General features: G+C 51.3%; 2 protein-coding genes across 3 annotated transcripts; both read left to right on the forward strand.

Moving 5' to 3' along the window:
• The first annotated feature begins 226 nt into the window (after positions 1-226).
• On the forward strand, positions 227-8066 carry LOC100841736. 2 transcript variants are annotated; one of them, XM_003568426.4, is made up of 7 exons: positions 227-976; positions 4662-4807; positions 4959-5076; positions 6080-6181; positions 6327-6442; positions 6833-6987; positions 7095-8066. In XM_003568426.4, exons 1-7 carry the CDS (start codon positions 448-450, stop codon positions 7585-7587), a joined length of 1659 nt encoding a protein of 552 aa, XP_003568474.1. In that variant the 5' UTR covers positions 227-447; the 3' UTR covers positions 7588-8066. The 2 variants fall into 2 exon arrangements, with proteins under 2 accessions (XP_003568474.1, XP_010231391.1); XM_010233089.3 differs by having other exon boundaries at positions 228-976; positions 4659-4807.
• A 982-nt stretch (positions 8067-9048) lies between these two features.
• LOC104583163 (two-component response regulator ARR11-like) lies at positions 9049-9637 on the forward strand. The gene is made up of 3 exons (XM_010234929.1): positions 9049-9127; positions 9255-9407; positions 9504-9637. The coding sequence occupies exons 1-3, from the start codon at positions 9049-9051 to the stop codon at positions 9635-9637; spliced, it is 366 nt and encodes a 121-aa protein (XP_010233231.1).
• The last annotated feature ends 9131 nt before the right edge of the window (positions 9638-18768 follow it).

Genomic DNA, 18768 nt, shown 5'->3' on the forward strand with positions numbered 1-18768 from the left:
CGAACCGCGCAAGCCCATTCATCCTGTGGAGCGCGCGGTCCACACGCACCCCCGTAGGCCGATGCCCCCGCAGCCATAGGCCATAGCCAGCCACCCTGCAGTGCGAGGCTGACCTTAACTAACTGCCACCTCCGTGTCGGATCTGCGCCCGTACCCGCTAATCCCCGCCCTGGCCGCTGTTGCGCTGCGGGTACCCTCGGCCGCTTCTTCTCCGTGGGTATTTATAGGAGCGCCCCGAGAGAGGAGCGCTCCCCACACCGTCCTCTAATTCCCGAGCACACAGAGGCCGATTTAGAACAGGGCGTCGAACGCCATTACAAAAAGCTTGGAGATATCGAGAGAGAGGACAAAACGGGGTTGGGAAGAGTCGGGAAGAGCTGTGTGTAGAGAGAGGAAGAGGCCACTGGTTAGTGAGGATCGAGTGGTAGCCTGGCGATCGCCGGAGGGATGACGACACCGGCGGCGGCCGCGGCGGCGCCGGAGGTCGCGGCGAGGGATGCGGTGATCGGGTGGTACCGCGGCGAGTTCGCGGCCGCGAACGCGGTGATCGACGCGCTGTGCGGCCACCTGACGCAGATCGGCGGCGGGGCCGAGTACGACGCCGTCTTCGCCGCGCTCCACCGCCGCCGCCTCAACTGGTTCCCCGTCCTCCACATGCAGAAGTTCTACTCCGTTGCCGACGTCGCCGCGGAGCTACGCCGAGTCGCCGAGGCCCGCGCCGCGGCCTACTCCGAGGAGGAAGCCGCGTCCACGGTGATCCACGAGCCCATGGAAGAGCTCGTCGCCATCGCCGTCGCCCCCGAGCCCGAGCCCGAGCCGGAGCACGAACACGAGCCGATTCCGCAGGATCCGGCAACATCGGAAGTGCAGCCTCACGGCGCCGTCGATGCGGACCAGGAGCCAGACGGGGAAGATTCCTCCGGAGATTCGTCAGAGCGGAAGGCCTCCACGGAAGACGACGCCGTTCCTGACGGACGTGAGTACATCCAGCTCTGCTAATTTAATCCTAGCCTGCTCATATATTAATTAACTTTCTTCCTAATTTTTGATCCTCTGCCTCTCCGCATTCGAATTTTGCCGAATATGCCTTGTTTTTTCCGTTAGTTCATCTTTCGAACCGATCTCCAGTTTTGGCCTGGTTCGCAATCGTTGGATCTGGTCGTTGCCATGTGGTTTCTTCCGCAAGTCTTTTCTCACATCATCTCCTATTTTATTGGGGCTAACCCAAAAGGGGATTTGAATTAGACTTCGAAATTACGCTTTATTTATGGTACTATTGCAAAAGCAGCCTGGTTAAATTACGTGTTGGTTGTCGAACTGGCGTACTGGGTCCATTACGTCTGGTTGTTAGGGTGAAAAAATTGGAGCCAGGGGCGGCAATAATTTCCGTGCCCACCAAATGCGGAGTTATTATTCCTAGTCATGAGAGATCGGACGGTAGAGACAGGTTTGGCCGGTGAATCCTGGCCGCCCGTGCCGGCGGCGGCGACCCCGTGAAACGGCATCACGAGGAACGCTAAAACTAAAACCCTACAGCTTTCTCTAGACGCCGTCCTTCCTTTCTTTCGTCGGCCTGCACGCACCCGTCTCCCCTTGGCCACACTTTTGGCCTGGTCCCGTGGAAAGTACTGACCCGTACGGCTCCTGGTAATTTAGGTCGTGTGTTTCACTTTACTTTAGCGTGGGTACCTGGCAAATTAATGTTATCGGTCGGGTGCAAAACGTGCCTCCCCGCGCCGTGACGGCGAGTTTGACGCCCCCGCCTTTGTCCTTCTCGCCCGCGGTCGTTCAGGCGTTCAGCCCAGCGCAAGCGGGGCCTCGAGAGCATCGTTCTGTGTTGTAGTCTGGTGAGCGAACCAGCCTGGGGTTCCATTTGGTGCATACCGGCAGGCAACCAGCGATGATAGGCTGTAGTGTGGCCTTGCAGGGCGAGGGCGGAATAATATATTTCGGGTGAATCAGTTTAGCATGTGCACCTGGGTCACCAGATTTGGCGACGGGAAACTCGACAAAACTTGTGCATCCTCCTCAGTTGGTGAGAGGGGGTAATTAATTAGCGGATTCCTTAATTCGCTATTCCACCAGCTTTGGCTTTGCGAACTTTTAACCTGGCTGCTTTGGAGCTGTGTTTGACTTTTGTTTCGTATTCATGCGTGTCCTTTTTTTTCCCCGTGTTGTAGTGATACAGGACTAGGCACCGCAATCTCTTTTTTTTTGGAATGAATGGAACGATGGATTGCCATCTTCTTCTAGTCTTGGCCTAGAGTGAGGATCATAGATATGATCGCGGATCCAGAAAAGGAGTCAGTTATATGTATATTATAAAAATAATAGATATATGAAGAACGAATTATATGAATTATGATTTATTTTTTCGAGCCAGGTATGAATTATGATTTGAGTCTCTGTCTTCGGGCTTGACCGACGATGGATGATAGTTGCAATGGGCAACGAATGTGACACGTAAGAGTTGACATTTTTGATCAATTTTCTCAAATAAAATATTCTTCGTGAATTGTCCTGGTCATGGAAAGTTTTCTTATACTCGTCTAGCTAGCTCACTGTCACTCCGGAGTAACGCTAATAAAACATCTAGTACTAATTTTATTTATACTACTATAACCTTTCTGTAGTTTTTTGATCAAGTTTTGTGATCGCTTACCACATACCGCTAGGTTGTACCTTTCTGTATTTTTTTTAATTATTGCTAATAAGGATTCCATATGTCACATACTGTAGTATAATAATATTTCCTTTGACCCACAAAAAAAATCATTTCCTTTGAATTGGGAGAAAAAAAAAACTGGCCTAACATTTCCTTTGAATTGGGGAGTAATGAATTTCCCTCCCACCCACGAGTCTTCTGTACAGCGCCTCGTTCTAGGACCTTTTTTTTTATTTGAAACAGCGCCTCGTCCATGGCTTTTTTGGGGGACATGCTCTGCAGTCTGCACTCTGCGGTAGGGAGCGTGGCACACGACTAAAATTCCTCCATGTTGGCGTGGATCTCACGAGGTCTTGTGGCGGGGCCCACGCCGCGGTGACCCGTCTGATCTCAATCAAACGGGCGCAGACAGAGGCGCTGAGTTAATGGACCCACATGACCGCCACCGTGGAAAATTAAGTTCCTGCACGGCTTCTCTGATTCCACACGGCGTGCACGTGTCGAGGAGCGACTCGACTGGACCCAGCTCGTGTTCCAGAAGCCAAAATCTGCGGCCGAGGCTGGATCTGGAGCCGGCCCGATCGCATCGGTCGCTCCTCCGAGTCCGGGCTGTACACGTGGTCGGACCTCGTCCAGGCTGGTGGGTCCGGGCCGATCAACCTGGTGATAGTTTTTTTTTCTTTTGTTTTTCGAGAATCCTGGTGATAGCTGGGTCGCCCTGGGCCCTTGCTATGGCTGCTATGCTTCTTCTCGAAAACACACCTCGTCTTCTTGTAGCGCCATCTCGAGAAAATCGGTACAGCGGTACAGCCGTAGGGCCGCGGCGGCATTCGGGCTGGGGAGTAGGTGTGGTTGGGGCGTGTCGAAATCTTGGAGCTTTTGCACGTGATTAATTAAATAATGGATACGCATGCGATTTTCAATTGATAATTTGCTAGCTTAGAACAGCGTAAGCACTAGGCAGATGTCGCATATGCACATATGCACGTGGTGGTTGCTGATGTGATCATCATCAGCGAAGTAGTTTTGTCCGAGTTGCTGGTAGTCAGCAAACTTTGCAGTTATACTTGATTTTTGAAAGATTTTCTGCGATCTCTTCCAAATTGACAACCGAGGGTGTGCTGCTTTTCAAAAGGCATGAAAACAAAATGTTGTGTTTCTTCTGCCTAGGATTGGACAATTGCAAAGGGATAGAAAGATTTGGCTATGTATGACTGAGTGGGCTAATATCATCTTTGAGAATTAAAAAAAACACGAATATCACCATCTTTATACCTTTCCTTCTCCCAATTATTGAACACGCATTGGTCCCTGCCTTTGCCCCCACACTTGTGCCATGTACTTATGTCCATGCACATAGTCTTCACTCAACTTTAGAGAATCATCCGTTTATACCCACTTTTCTTTATTGCGTTATCACGAAAGGCAACCTTTTTTTCCTCCATGCATGCCGTGGAAAATGTCACGAAAAAAGCTGTAGCTTAGGAGTCCCCGACAAAAGGTTTCTTCATGTGTTATGATGGGGATCTTGGAATTAAGATCGCACGATCAAAGAGGTGGACGAACGAGCATACAATTTTGTGTAAGTGCAAATGGGCGAAAGACTGGACTTGTGTTGCTGCATGACTTTGCCCACTAAAGAACCTCACGTTTTACGAAACATAGAACCTTCAGCATTAATTTAGGAGTGGATCTTTATTTGCAAACTAAAGAGGTTCAGAACTAAACCCAACTGAATTTCAGAATGGCACGCTTGGTCTGTATTTCTGATGCTTACCCATATTTGGATTTTCTGATCTGCTGCATTTCTGATGCTTACTAACATTTGATTGTGACTGAAGGAACTAGATGCTTTCTCTAAAACGATAGTGGCACATTTAAAATAATTGTGTCCTTTTTGTGTGAGAAACTCACAATAAGTAGTGGAGATGCACAACTTCATGAACGTATCCAATATGTGGAACCATCTGACTCTGAGATCTGTATTACGCAGCAGATCATACCGATCAAGGATCTCAAGGCGAGCACAGCTTACCAGAGAGCTACCCCATCTGCTCTGACCACGAGGAGTGCCTTGCCCGCCCTGAGAGGATCAAGATCCAGAAAGGTTTCATGGCGAAGGAATCCGTGAAGGGGCACATGGCGAGTTCCATTTTACACCACTCGGCAAACTTTCTGTATTGAAGAGATAGAGATGCTGTAGGAAGTAGTAGCACTTCCATTGATCTATCAGTTTATAGTTCTTGAAAAGGTGCTGTTTTGTTGACAGATGTTTATAACCTTGTGTTGTCAGGTTAATGTTGTGAAAGGGTTGAAGATATACGAAGACGTGTTCACAACATCGGAGATCATGAAGGTTTCTGATTTCATCAACGAAATTCGTCAGGCTGGGAGAAATGGGGAACTTTCAGGTAAGTTGTGCTATTTTGCGTTGGAGCCCTTCTCTTTTTATTTTGTAATGCTCCCAAAATTGAGAATTTTTTTGTTAGGTGCTATTTATTTCCTATTTTTCTGTCCATTCCTTTTTGGTTACTTTTGTTGTGTCTATAGCACCTCCTATCATCCTGTTGATGCTTTTAAGATACCAAAAATGTACCTATGGCCAATAGCACCTCCTATCATCCTGTTGATGCTTTTAAGATACTAAAAATGTACCTATGGCCAATAGCACCTAATTGTGGTCCTATCTCGGGCATAACTACTTTTTCTGGCGGTGGTGAAGGTTTTGTCTGATACACTTCTGTGCTAACTGACTCAGTATCTATAGTTCTTAGGTCATAGCAACTGTCTCCACATATAGGACGTGCATATAACATAATATGTAACTATCATGGTACTAGAAGCAATTTAAAAAGTAGGTAAAATTAGTGTAGTTTAGTACTTTGTGTTGCATAGATAGCTGCCGGTCATCTCAATCTAGGAAATGTAGAACTTGCATTTGAGAAAGTGAAGCCATCAACCTAGTTACTGATTTGGACGTGCTGTTTTTCTTAACGTAGCTAACTTTGACGGTTACCTCTCTCAATGACAGAAGATAAATTTGAAGTGAATATACAATTTAATTACAATAACATGTTAGATCGCTTTTGTTTTATTGGAATAGGTTGTGCCAAGGCATGCTAATATCACTCCCAAAGTTATGCCCCACATAACGTTGATACAAGTAAGATCTCAACTTGCTAGTCTTGTTTAATTCATGAAGTGTTAAGATTTGACATAGAGCCCACAACATTGGTGTGGTTCTATAGGGTTTTGCCCAAAATCTTCATATGCGCGTAAGCTGCCTAAACTTGACTGTATGACAGAGTTTTACCGTTAGCTTGGTTCAGTCGCTCAGCTGCTTTCTCTCAATGTAACATTGCTTTGACATAACCTTATGCTAGTTCGATGCTGATTCTCTAGTTTCAATTTTAGGCGAAACTTTCATATTCTTCAACAAGCAGATGAAAGGGAACAAGAGGGAGATCATTCAGCTCGGTGTCCCCTTATTTCAACACACCACAGAGGAAACCAATTGTATGTTCAGAAAACTGCCAGCTCATACCATTATGTTTCCTTCAACTTAATTAGACTTCAAGATTATTATTTTCGGGCGTGCCATATATGAATATCTCATCTCCAGACAATGATATATCAACTATCTCCCTTTTCCTGTGTGCAGGTCATATTGAACCAATCCCACTTGTTCTGCAGGCTGTCATTGATCACCTTGTTCTTTGGCGCTTAATACCAGAAAGCAGGAAACCGAACAGTGTCATCATCAACTTCTTTGATGAGGTACGTGTTGGTGTTTACTTATAAAACAAGCATAATTAAATGAAACCAAACGCACCTTTTCTTGTACTATCATGATATCTGTGATCAAAACTTTGAGCTAGAAGTGGCAGTCTGCAACTCTGTACACACTTTCCTTTCCCTTCAGAAACAGCAAGTGTAAACAATTGGCAAATTAATATAGGACACGACATATTTGCAATCCGGTTGGACTGTAGTAGGCTCTGATTTCCATAGCATGATCTTAGATTCTGGGGTCCATATGTTAAAAGAAAAAAACGCACATCCTTTCCCATTTGTCCATTCCCAGGTCTTGTACAAATGTTTTTTTTTTGCGGATAAGGTTCTTGTACAAGTGTTAGTCTCTGATACATTACTGAAATTATTTCACAGGATGAACATTCGCAGCCCTACTTCAAGCCTCCCCATCTCGACAACCCCATTTCCACTCTCCTGCTGTCTGAAACCTCGATGGCATTTGGAAGGTCACTTGTCACCGACAGCAATGGCAACTACAAGGGACCCCTCACACTCTCACTGAAGCAAGGGTACGTGCACCTATTGATATACCGAGCTGACACCTTCTTGTCTCTTCGTTTCGTTCTGTTGTTTGTTACTGCTTCAACTCATCGGAGACGACACATAAACTTTGCAGGTCACTGCTAGTGATGCGCGGGAACAGCGCGGACATGGCCCGCCACGTCGTGTGCCCGTCGTCCAACCGGCGCGTGAGCATCACGTTCGTGAGGGTGAGGCCTTCGACGCCGGTGGACCTCAGCCCTCTCCCGTCGCCCACCAAGGCCATGACGCTCTGGCAGCCACCACCAACCGCGGCGTCTCCCGGCATGCAGCAGAAACCGCCGAGTCACGGCGGCGCCGCGATCATCGGATACGGCCCGGCGCCGCAGGCCATGCTCGCCCCGGCGTGGGGCATGGCCGTGCGGGCGGCGCCCGTGATGATGGTGGCGCCCGCGAGGCCCATGGTGATGGCACCCTCCAGCAACATCAACAAGAGGATGGGCCGCGGCGGCACCGGCGTGTTCCTGCCGTGGACGGTCGGGCCCAAGAGGTACAACAAGCACCTCCCGCCGCGCATCCAGAAGCGCCGGTTCTCGGCGATGATGTCGCCCATAGAGGCGCAGGGCTGAAACGCCGGGCCTTTTCGTCATCTCGCCGCGGGGCGTAGTCTCGTTCGATCTCGTAGGCCGTATATCTCCGGTTCGTGGAGCGGGCATTTCTTCTTCTTTTCTTCTTCCGATGGAGGCAAAAAGTTCGGAAACGCACGGGCATGCAGTGTGTGTGTCTGCCCTCCCCTGTGTATTTTGTTTGGTGACTCTCGTCGTTGTCGTCGTCATCTTGCCAAGTGTTGCTGCTGTTTTTCTTTCTTGTTGGGTTTGGTCTGCCTGTAATTTAGTTGAGTTTGTGGACTTGTGAGTAGCACAGGTCAAAGCGGTAGTAGAAATATGATTAGGGATAGGTGAGATCAGAATCAATCAGACTTTTTTGTTTCCTTTTCTCATGTGGTTCCGAGAAAGAAATGGATGGATCGGTATTGCCGTACATGTTCGACTGAGTTTAATTTCAGGTCTACATTGATGTATGTAAACGATGCATTTTGTGTGGCTCACTTGTGTTGTTTGTGTCCATGCATCAAAAATCATCATGTTGTGTTGCTCTAATTGACTTAGAAATTACCTGTCAAAAAGAACAAGATGATCGTGCGCGCGGATTTGTGCTGGCAGCGTCAGGTGGAGAGCAGGGGAGGCGGACCGGACAGGGAGGTGTTTACACTCCACACTCGTATTCGGCTTACATATGGGGCCATCGTCTTTTCACATAGGGAGGGCTACTGTCTGAACATAGGGATTCACGCTGTCTATTTTTCCACCCCCTCCGTTTTCTCCTACAACTCCCTCCACGATTTCTCCTTCAATTCATTGGGTTTCGATGGAAGGTGCCGGGGGGTTTCGTGGTGGAAGGTAGGGTCCCCGGAGAACGCACCTGGCATGAGATATCTTGTTGGATATTGAGATTGGAATGTTGTAAAGCGGATATGAAGAGAGTACCTTAGGCATAGTTTAAAAAATCAAACCAACGATCGAACCAGTGAGCCTCTCGGTTCAGGTTTTTACCGGTAAACCTAGAACATAGTTTAAAAACCATGGTGCAGTAATGGTTCTTTTGAACAAGCCTCATGAATGGACCGTAGAATCTCTTCCACTATTTAATTCTAGATTTCGAATTAACACTCATCCGTTGATGTGATGAGCTGTCTCCCATTCCATCATTTATTTTCTAGATTTCGAACTGACCCTTTCTTGCCACGTGAAATATATGATGACCTATCTCCGAATAAAATAAGAAACAGACAAATACTCTATCCTGTCCTCGGCGCCACTAATTTATCACTCCCTCTCATGTTATCCATAGAGATATGCATGTGGACCTATATAAACACTCTCTCGATCATTGATCCTGGTTCTTCACAGGTAAAGGGCATAAGACAGAAAACAACATACGCCTCTGAAGTACTGAAGAGTACGAGGTACATAGGTACGTGACCACATATGGAAAAGGGCTCATCCATTCCGGAAGGTTTCCTAGTGGGAATGAGAGTCCTCGCCGTGGATGATGACCCTATTGGGCTCTTGAAGATGGAGAAAATGCTTCGGAGCTGCAACTACCAAGGTTCCCATATTCACTTTGCTAGCTTATTTTGCTATGAAAGCACCTCGCCCTATATGTAGTAAGTCTTCCTTCCGTTGCAAATGCAATCACATATACAATTTTATCTCCATGTGTGCGTGTCGTGCAGTGACAACAAGGGCGTCGGCGATAGAAGCAGCGCGAGAGCTGCGTGAGAACCTTGAGGGGTTCGACCTTGTCATGACCATTGCGCACACGAAGGCCCGCGGAATTGATGGCTTCGACATCTTTAAACAAGTCAATAATCGACTTCCAGTCATTTGTTAAGTCCTATGTACCTGTTCTAGTTGTTTGTCTGCACGAGTTTGCGTTTTTCTGAGTTCTGACTAATTATCTGCATCATTGCATGCATCTGCAGTTTTCTCCGACGAGAGTGACCCGGAGATGATAAAGAGGGGGTTCCTAGGAGGCGGTGCGACTTCCTTGTCAAACCCCTATGGATTGAGGAGATCAGATTCATCTGGCAGCACATTTGTTGTAGGCTCTATTTAGTTAGCAGCGCTAACGTTGATCTGCACAGTTCAGATCACTTTGGTGACGGCCGTGATGGTAATTAACAGCTGGAATGATAGGATGGGAACAAGAAGCCATAGTTCTGTTGGTGGCCACCGCTTCATGGATTATTTATTAACCGGGTCAAGAATATGAAAGATGAGATATATAGACCATCGCTATCTTATGATTGTCTTTTTGTAGAAGTAGCATCATCGTTTGTACGTGTTGCTCCGAACACTGGAGTGGCTATGACTCAATGACTTAGAAATTCCCTGTCAAAAAGAACCTAACTAAAACACCGATCAGTTATACGGAACCGACCAACCAAAGAAAAACGGATCAGCTGATCTACAGGCGACCATGGCTGTTAGGGCCGTGTCGCACCACTGGTGGTAACCGAGGTACCAGGTGGCGCGGCTGCATGAGCGCCGCTCCTTTGACAAGAGAACAAGGCCAAGCTGACTGCACCATCACTGATACCAAGGTGCCAGTTGGCTCGGACGCATGGGCCGCAACACCGTACCATTCCCTGGGAAGAAGGATTCAAATAGGCTATGTGATCGACTCTCGGAATTGCAATTAAGCAAATCATGTAGTTTAGCAGTAATTTAAATGAAGTTCTCCATAGGGATTAGATGTGCAACAGTTTCTTTACCTTAATCTATAGCTAAGCAAGCAAATTTGGGTGGCAAACAACTAAAGTAAGCAAGTAAAAACAATTTACAACTATGTTTTTGGGTTTCTGATTTTACTATTCAAAATCTGAAATCTGCTTTTGTTAGGAGCTGAAATCAGACGGTGAACAAATTAAAACTTAACACTAAAGAAATTAAGGCTGTGAATGATCTAGAATGAATTTGGGGATGAGACAAGGCATAAAAGCAAGATTAAGAGGTAGGGAAGAGGATGAAGCAGGAATTTAGGCTGGGGAAAGCAAGGGTTTAGGGCTAGAAACAGATCTATAGAGCTATATTTAAACTGTTTAAGTTTGAATTTCAAACAGGGAATTTGGAGGAGTTCTAGAATGATTTGGAGGGTGAGACAACTTGTAGAAGGAAGAAGAAGACTTGGGGAAGAGATATCAGCAAGATTTCAGGATTGGAGAAGAAGGAGGTGAGGGATATGAGCAGGTTTAGGTGGCTACTCAGTGCAGAAACAAGGAAGTTCAGAATTTGGACAAAAGAGATTCAGAATTCAGAATTTGTTGCTTTGGCCGAAATTTGGAGTTGGGATAGAGGTGTAGAGCTGGAAGTAGATGTGAGGAAGGTTTAGAAGCAAGAATTGGGGTTGGAAAAGCTCAGGTTTAGAGAGAAATAGAAGGTTTGAGGAAGAACAGCTGGGTTTTCGACAGAAATTCAGACTAGACAGAAATTGCTAGAATTTGAGATTTGGATGAGAAAATAGACTAGCAGGGGTTAAAAATGGGTTTAGGGGAAGGATTAGAGATAGGGGAAAGAAAGAAACAAGAGGAGAAGAGCAGATTTAGAGAAGAAGAGGGAGGAACAACAGGTTTTAGAGAGAAAAATTCAGAATTAGAGAGATCTCTAGGGGGCGCCTCGGACCTGGGCCGGACTCGTCTTCCTAGGTAGCGAGGTTGGGATACCCTCAAGATTCTAACCCGATCCCTCTACTTCGAGTCGAGGTCATACTAGACGGCCCGGAACCTCGAAACTAGGCTTCTCAAGTCGCGTCCCCGAGGTCGAGTCGAGACTAGGCTCGACCCAAGCACTCGAGAGCAGGCTCCATGAGTTTCTCTAGCCCTCTCCCATTTGATCTTATTCCAATGGAGAGTGAATGATACATGCCCTCATGGGGGTATTTATAGCCTAGGGGTCCATGACAAAAGACCGTGGCTACCCTTGAGGGAGGAGGAAAGTGAGGGTAAAGTGGTAAATCCGGTTCAAGAGCTTTCTTGGCCCTTACTTTAGCTCCTTTGACCATGGCGTGGGAGGTTTGACCCTTTGACTCCTTTGACCGGTGCTTAATTGGCATGGCTAGGCCTTGTTGGCAATTTGATCGGTCTTCGGAATTTGTTGACTTGGTCGTTGCCACGTAGGATCGTGGCCCGGCCCATGTAAGGATTTTATTATATTACAACAGTAGTCCCCTTGAGCCGGAGGTGTTGGGAATGCCTTCGGGTCAACTCCAATGATGTTGGCGTGCCGAAGTTCTTCATTGGGTGCGTTGAGTGTGGCTCTCTTCGGCGCGAGCCACCGGCTAGGTAACCTTCCTCGAGGAGGAAGATGGACCTAGGTGGGCCTTTGTAGCACAAACCTTGCAGCTTTGTGGAATTTGATGCGTCCCGAGGGCTCCCAGGGATTTTTCCTGCGGAAAATTACGGCCTTGGAGTCTTCGGTGAGATGAACCACCGGCTAGGCTAGTTTCTCGGTGAGAAACCAAGCCTAGGTGGGTTCCTTCGCGAGGTTTTACTAGTCCCGGGGTCTATTTTTTGAAGAAACAGACACTTCCGGGGTCTTTCTTGCAAAATTTTAAGGCCATGGGGCTCCTTTTGCAAGATAATTAGGCTGCGAGGGCTCTTCTGTGAATTTTGTTGGCCTTCCGAGGGCTTCGGCACGAAACTCCCCGACCACCAGGGGGCGGGTTGAGAATTTCCACGTTTTCGAAGGGCTTTTTCGCAAAAAAGCCTCCCTCTGGTTACTTAACCGCGCGCAGGGGGTTTCTTGGGCCTTGTTTGGCCTAACAGGCCTTCCGGGCGTGCGGGCCGCGCCCGACCGGGCCTCGCCCGACTGGGCCTGGGAGGCCTTCTCCTACTTTTTTTTTACTAGTTATTAGGCCGAGGCCCAAGTAGCCCGTCGGCTTGATACCGGTTCGCTGGGACATAGAGTCAGATCAGATGGGTAGGATTACTCCCATACCCTAGATCCAACGGTCCTAGCATTTCTTCTTCCTCGGTACGGTGGGGGAAAGGTTTCCCTTTTCTTTCCTCTTCCGTCGAGGGGACATGGCTGACGCCGACGTGTTAGGGCCCGGCCAGGACGGCGCGGGCTGGTCCCAGGGGACCGAACGGCCGCCTCCTGTGCCTGCTTTTGCCTCCTTTTGCTTTCCTTCGTCGGTTTTTGTCTTGGAGTTTGGACAAAGCTTTTCTATGGCCGCCGACGTGTCGTCCCGTGGGTGGCTAGGCCCGGACGCCGAGGGGAGCCGTTTGGCCTATAAAATGGGGCCGCGGGGGGCTCGAGAGGCTACGCCCACTCCCGTTTCCTCTCCTTCCGGTGCCGAAGACGAGCTCGGCAGCACCCGAAGTGAGGGACGGGACCAGTGGCGATTAGGGGCTCCCCGGGAGCGCGTAGCCCGTCCAGTAAGTTGCCCAGCCCTCCGTGGGTACTGAGGATCCTTGAAGCTTTGTGGGGGACGCGGTTTCGTCGAGCTTCGGGTTTCAAGCGGTGCCGGCATTGCCTGCAGTTTGAGCAGAGGAAAGAGGGCGCTCGAGTGCTTCCGTGTTCCTGCCGAGGTGAGACGCGTTCGGGGATCCGTCCCTTGCTCCATGGTGGCGCCTGCGGTGCGCAGCATCGTGGGCGGGGTGCACCTCGTTTTGTCGAGCGGCTTCGGTGCTTGGCGCGAGGGCGCGCGCGGCAGGGCTTGGGCGTGCACCGGGGCGCGCTTGGGAGCGCGGGCACGGGACGTGGCGTGCCTTTTCAAGGAGTCGCGGTTGAGGGCGCGGCGAGGCGTGAGCTACACCGGCGAGGCGGGACGCGGCGTGGGCGCGTTAGGGGCGCCGGTCGCGGCACGGCACGTCACGGCCGTGGGCGCCTGGGGCGCCGGTCGGAGCGCGGCGAGATGCGTCGAGCGCGCCGGTTGGGGAGCAGCGCCGGGCGCGGGAGGGGCGCTGGTCGGGGCGCGGCGCGTCATGGTCAGGCGCGTCGAGCGCGCCGATGAGGGCGCGGCGCGGGGCGCGTGAGGGGCGATGGTCACAGCGCGGTGCGTCACGGTCGGTTGAGTCGCCCGGGGAGCCTAGGCTCCTGCTTCTTTGCCTCGATGCGGGCCGGCCCTTCCGCTCTTTTTCTTTTGCGTTGGGCCAGGTCGCGGCGGTGTACTCAGGCCTTAGGCCGTTTCCGGGGGACTCTTCTCCGCTTTTCATTTGGAAGGTGGTCGGGCATAGTCTTGCGACGTAGATTTTCCCTGGCCGCTTTCTTAGGAATTTTTCGCAACTTGTACTAATCTTTTGGCGCCTTCTTGTAGGTGAGATGGCGGGATCCGACGTGGAGCGTCGAGAGGGAGGCTTCCCATGGGAGTAGGGGCGAGGCGCGGACGTCGGGAGGCAAGCCGCGGAGGTCGAAGAAAGTCACCCGCCCGGAGAGAGGACCTTGGCCTGAGCCGTTGCCGGCTGCGCCAGGGCGGGTTCCCGACATTCTTCCGGCGTCGGTGACGACCGAGAAGGACTTGTCGGACCTCGTGGAGGCGGGCTACTTTCGCAAAGGGCCTTGCCTCGCTTCCTGATGAGGGTGAGTTTCGACTGGAGCCGCAGAGGCGTCGAGGGCACATCGTCGTGTTCACCAGCTGGTTTCATGCCGGGTTGTGCCTGCCCATGTACCCGTTCTTGCTGGAGTTCCTGGATCCTTATGGTATCGAGTTGGCGCAGTTGCTTCCCTCGACGATCTTGCGCCTGAACGTGTTCAGGTGGCTTTGCGAGACCGCCTTGAGGGAGCCTCCGACCATGAGGTTGTTCTTGCTGCTGTTCACCGTCCACGTGGAGGAGCGTCGCACCCCCGACGAGAGCACTTGGAGTGCCTTTGGGTCGGTCACCGTGAGGCTCCGTCCTGGCTTTCACGACGAGTTCCCCCTGATGCCGGCGAAGAGCGCGGTGCGCCTGTTCGACGGATGGGACTCGCAGTGATTCTTCGTCGACGTTTCGGAGACTAACCTGCGTCACTCTGGTAGGCTCCCTCGACACTCTGGGCCTGGGGGCTTCGGGATGTCGTCCGTCCCATGGGAACGTCCTTGGTCGAGGAGTGGGAGCTAGCTGGGATCAAGTCGGCTCGTTCGGAACGTAGCTTCCATGACCTTCTCGAGGAGATGATGATGGCGGGCCGCTTCATGATGAGGGCGCGACCATAGGCGGAGCTGGGGATCCCTATGGGCCTTTCGTCACCCACGCCGGGCGGCTAAGCGTGAGTTTCGTGATGTTTTGAGTCATCGCTTCAAGTATTTTTGTTTGCTTGACACTAACCCTGGCTAGTGCTTGTGCTTGTTTTTCAGCGGCTTTTTCTCGACAGAGGGCGGCTGAGTGGGCTTCCCAGATGGTCGGGCCGTACAACTCGGTGGAGCATCAGGCTTACGTCGATACCATCAGCGAGGGAGGATGTCACAATGTCGTGGCGGCGTGCTTCGACGACTCGGTACCGACGCGCCTGGATCCCAAGTTCGGGAAGCTCATCAAGGCCGGCGAGCGGTACTCTCGTCTTGCGACTCCGTCGATGATCGCCATTGGTTCTCGCCTCAGGGATACTTGTGGGAAGGTGAAGCCTCAGGTCGTGCTTGGGTTGGGTGTGCCGGTGGCCCCAATGGCCAAGATCCCTCGTCCTCCGAGTTTGCGCAAGAGGAAGTCTCCTTCTCCTGACCTAGCCAACGTGGCTGAGTCGAGGTCTCCCTTGAGAGAGTCCATGAACATGCACCTAGCCGGGAAGATCGATATTGAGAAGATCCTGCCTCCGTCGCCTCACGAGCGTGCGGTTTTCACCCAGAGGACCGGGCTTCAGCTTGTGGTGGATACTTCCTCGGAGGCCAGCGGAGTGGACGTTCCGGTGTTCTCCTTGACTGGTGGGCTTATGGAGGAGGAGCTTCACGCTTGTTGAGCGTTTTAATTCCCTTTTGGGAATATTCTCACGGGGTTTTCTTGTCTTGTTTCAGGTACAGAGCCTGCAGCGCCTGATGCTTCCAGGGCTGAGCCCCCGATTCTGGAGGAGGGAGAGGCGCTTCCGAGGACCGAGGGAGGGGCGAGAGATCCGCTCGAGGCGTTGGAGCTTGTGAGTCTGCTCTCCTCGTCTCCCTTCTTGCTAGGTCCATTTTGCCGGCCCGCGCTCATGATTCTTCTTCTTTTGCCAGGTGAGAGGCTTGGTTGAGGCCGTGGGCACTCTTCCCGCCGTCAAGGCTCAGGTTGGGGTGCTTTCGGCGGCCTTGGATGCCGAGACCTCGAAGGCCACCCTTGCATTGAGTGAGCTGACTTCGGAGAGGGCGCGGTAGGAGGCCGTTGAGGCTGAGCTTTCTCGAGTGTCGGCGGAGCTTGCGGCCATGGAGGCGAGGGCTCGCCCTGCCGAGGAGGGCCAGGAGGATGCGATCGTGAAGATCCGTCGTGCCGAGGAGGACTTGGTGGTGGCCAGCCTCAAGGTGGAGCACGCCCGAGCGGAGGTCGCTTCTCTCAAGGCGGAGTCGGAGGATGCCAGGTTCGGACCGGTGTTCACTCCTTGTGCTCGCGCCCCTTCGGATAGCCGCCCGGAGGTGGTCTCGCTCCTGCTTGCCCAGGCTTCGGAGATTCGAGAGATGGTACTCTATTTGAAGGGCTCCCCTCAGCCGGATCTTCCCCCGTGTCGTACGATGGACGAGGCGAGTAGGGTGCTTACTTCACAGGTGGAGCTTCTTGAGCCTGTCGTGAAGAGGTGCCTTCTGAGTACGGGTGCTCGACTTGTTTCGTCGGCAGTCGCTGCTGTCCTGGACGGCGGTGCCGGGACGAGCGGTCTTGAGGGTGAGATGACTCACAGGGCGAAGAAGTTTCTGGCGGACCAGGGAGCTCCTCTTCGCTCTCTGGCTCGACGCTTCGTGCGTTGCCTTGAGCCTGCTCTTCAGGAGAGCGATGGTGGGGCTTGAGTCTTGTTGCCCTTCGAGGCGACAAGGTACCGCAGCTGCTTACTTATGCGATGTTGCATATCCACTTATGACATAGCCTCATGACTTGCACGTTCTAGGCTTAGACATAGAGGTTGTAAGACAGCCTTTTTGATGTGTGCTTTATGCTTTGCTATGTAGTCAACGTTGTCGGGAATGTCAACTTAGCTCGGCATGTATTTTCTTATATTTTTGCCATGTAGTTAACATTATCGGAAATGTTAACTTGGCTAAACATGTGTTCTTTGAAGTACTCTATTTCCTTCTTAGCGAAGTACTTTATTTCCTTAGTTTATACAGCTCGCGATCGTTCGCTATGATTACACTTTTGCGTAATTAATTGCTGTCGCCGTTGGGATACGACTTGGCTTTGTCGCCTTAGGCCATGGTTACGAGCCATGGATCCTAGTACCCTGGTGGGGGTCGCTATCGATATGCCGGTAGTGATCCGGGCACTTAAATACGTTTTAAGGAGCTTCCGGCCCTCGGGGGACTTGGTTCTACTTGGCGGATAGCCTCGAGGCACGCTAGGATCCACCAAGGAATGGGTCGCTGGTGGCGACATATGTCCAGAGACATTTTTGGGTGATGCCTGAGCCAACGTAGGCCCTTCGGCGTCCCTCGGCGAGCGGCACTAGGGCAGCAACTCGGTTTTGGGGATCGTCCCTTCGTGACATTGCTGTTCGACGGGGTTCCCTTTACGGTGGGTCATACGAGTGTCTCGTGTCACTCTTTATCAATGACTTGTTTTTATTGATCCCTCGCTTGCTTGTTTTAAGGTATGGCCCGATGGGCACTTACAAGCCTTAAATAGACGTGGTCTCGTTGGCGCTTACGATCCCTTGAAGTTTCGCAGGGAAGTGGCCGGTTGGGCGCTTAGTCTTCCTTCAGGAGTGGCGAGGGTCGTCCTTGAGATTCCTCCTTAGGCATAGAAATGCCGGAGTTTGTCGCCGTTCCAGGCATGGACGAGGTTTTTCCCTTCCATGTTCTCGAGGTGGTATGCACCGTTGCCCAACACCGCGGTGATGCGGTATGGTCCTTCCCATTTAGGGTCGAGTTTGCGCTGGAGTTTTGGGTCGACGTTCTTTTTCAGCGCGAGGTCTCCTTGGGAGAAAGCTCGTTCCCGCACCCTCGTGTTGTAGAAGTGTGCGGCGCTCTGCTCGTAGACGGCGTGCCTCATGAGGGCTTTGTCACGAGCTTCTTCGACAAGATCGACGGCCGTCTTGTGATGCTCTTCATTTTCGATGAAGGCGAGTGGAGTAGCTTCTTGGAGTCTTTTGAACCGAGGTGAGCGGAACTCTACCTCGGCAGGAAGAACTGCTTCGGCGCCATACACCAAAGAGAATGGTGTTCGGCCCGTGGAACGGCTTACGAAGGTGCGTAGGCCCCAAACCACGCTGGCGAGTTCGTCCCCCCATGCTGCCTTGTTGGCCGTGTGTTCTACCCTTCGGCGGAGTCCTTGGAGAATTAGTCCATTGGCTCTCTCGCATGCGCCGTTGCTCTTGGGGCAGGCCACGGATGCGAAGTGCAGCTTGATCTCAAGACATTCGCAGAATTTAATGAATTCCGCACAGTCGAACTATTTGCCGTTGTCCACGGTTAGTTCTCGTGGGACGCCATATCGACATATGATGTTTTCCCAGAAAAAATTCTGGATGGCCTGTGACGTGATCTTGCCGAGTGGCGCAGCTTCTATCCATTTGGAGAAATAATCAATCGTCACCACGAGGTACTTGCAGCCCCCGATGCATGCGGGGAAAGGCCCGAGAAGGTCCATTCCCCAGCATGCAAATGGCCAAGTTATTGGAATATTTTTCAGGGTCGTCACCGACGCGTGGATGGACTTAGCCATTTTTTGGCAAGTTTCGCATCTTCACAATATCATGATTGCGTCTTGCACCATGTTGGGCCAATAAAATCCCTGTCGTAATGCCTTCGCCGTGGTGGCTCTTGGCGCAAGATGATGGCCGCACACTCCGGAGTGGATCTCCTGGATGAGCTCAGCCCCCTTGTCGGGGGTTATGCACTTGAGTAGCGCGGTTGCACCCTTCTTGTAAAGGATGCCGTCGAGGAGGGCGTACATTTTTGCTTTTGCAAGCAAAGTTTTGGCGCTCGGGCCTTCTGCCTCCTCGTCCACCTCTCCTTTAGGGCGCGGATAATTGGCGTCATCCAAGAGGGTGGATTGTCGATGACCATGCTGGCCTTCGAAGTTTCGTCAGAGTCATCGGCGTCTTCTTCTATGGAAGGGGCGCGGATCACCTCGAAGAATGCGCCGGGTGGCAAAGGTTCCT

Source organism: Brachypodium distachyon, chromosome 2, assembly GCF_000005505.3.
Source record: "Brachypodium distachyon strain Bd21 chromosome 2, Brachypodium_distachyon_v3.0, whole genome shotgun sequence".
Lineage (NCBI taxonomy): Eukaryota > Viridiplantae > Streptophyta > Magnoliopsida > Poales > Poaceae > Brachypodium > Brachypodium distachyon.

What these genes read in the sequence shown, in the direction of transcription:
- LOC104583163 (XM_010234929.1), top strand. Translation starts at nt 9,049, where the DNA reads ATGAGAGTCCTCGCCGTGGATGATGACCCTATTGGGCTCTTGAAGATG. An exon ending in TCGGAGCTGCAACTACCAAG is followed by an intron (nt 9,128 to 9,254) that starts GTTCCCATATTC and finishes CGTGTCGTGCAG; the next exon opens with TGACAACAAGGGCGTCGGCG. An exon ending in TAATCGACTTCCAGTCATTT is followed by an intron (nt 9,408 to 9,503) that starts GTTAAGTCCTAT and finishes ATGCATCTGCAG; the next exon opens with TTTTCTCCGACGAGAGTGAC.
- LOC100841736 (XM_010233089.3), top strand. Translation starts at nt 448, where the DNA reads ATGACGACACCGGCGGCGGCCGCGGCGGCGCCGGAGGTCGCGGCGAGG. An exon ending in CGACGCCGTTCCTGACGGAC is followed by an intron (nt 977 to 4,658) that starts GTGAGTACATCC and finishes TGTATTACGCAG; the next exon opens with CAGATCATACCGATCAAGGA. An exon ending in ACACTCTCACTGAAGCAAGG is followed by an intron (nt 6,988 to 7,094) that starts GTACGTGCACCT and finishes TAAACTTTGCAG; the next exon opens with GTCACTGCTAGTGATGCGCG.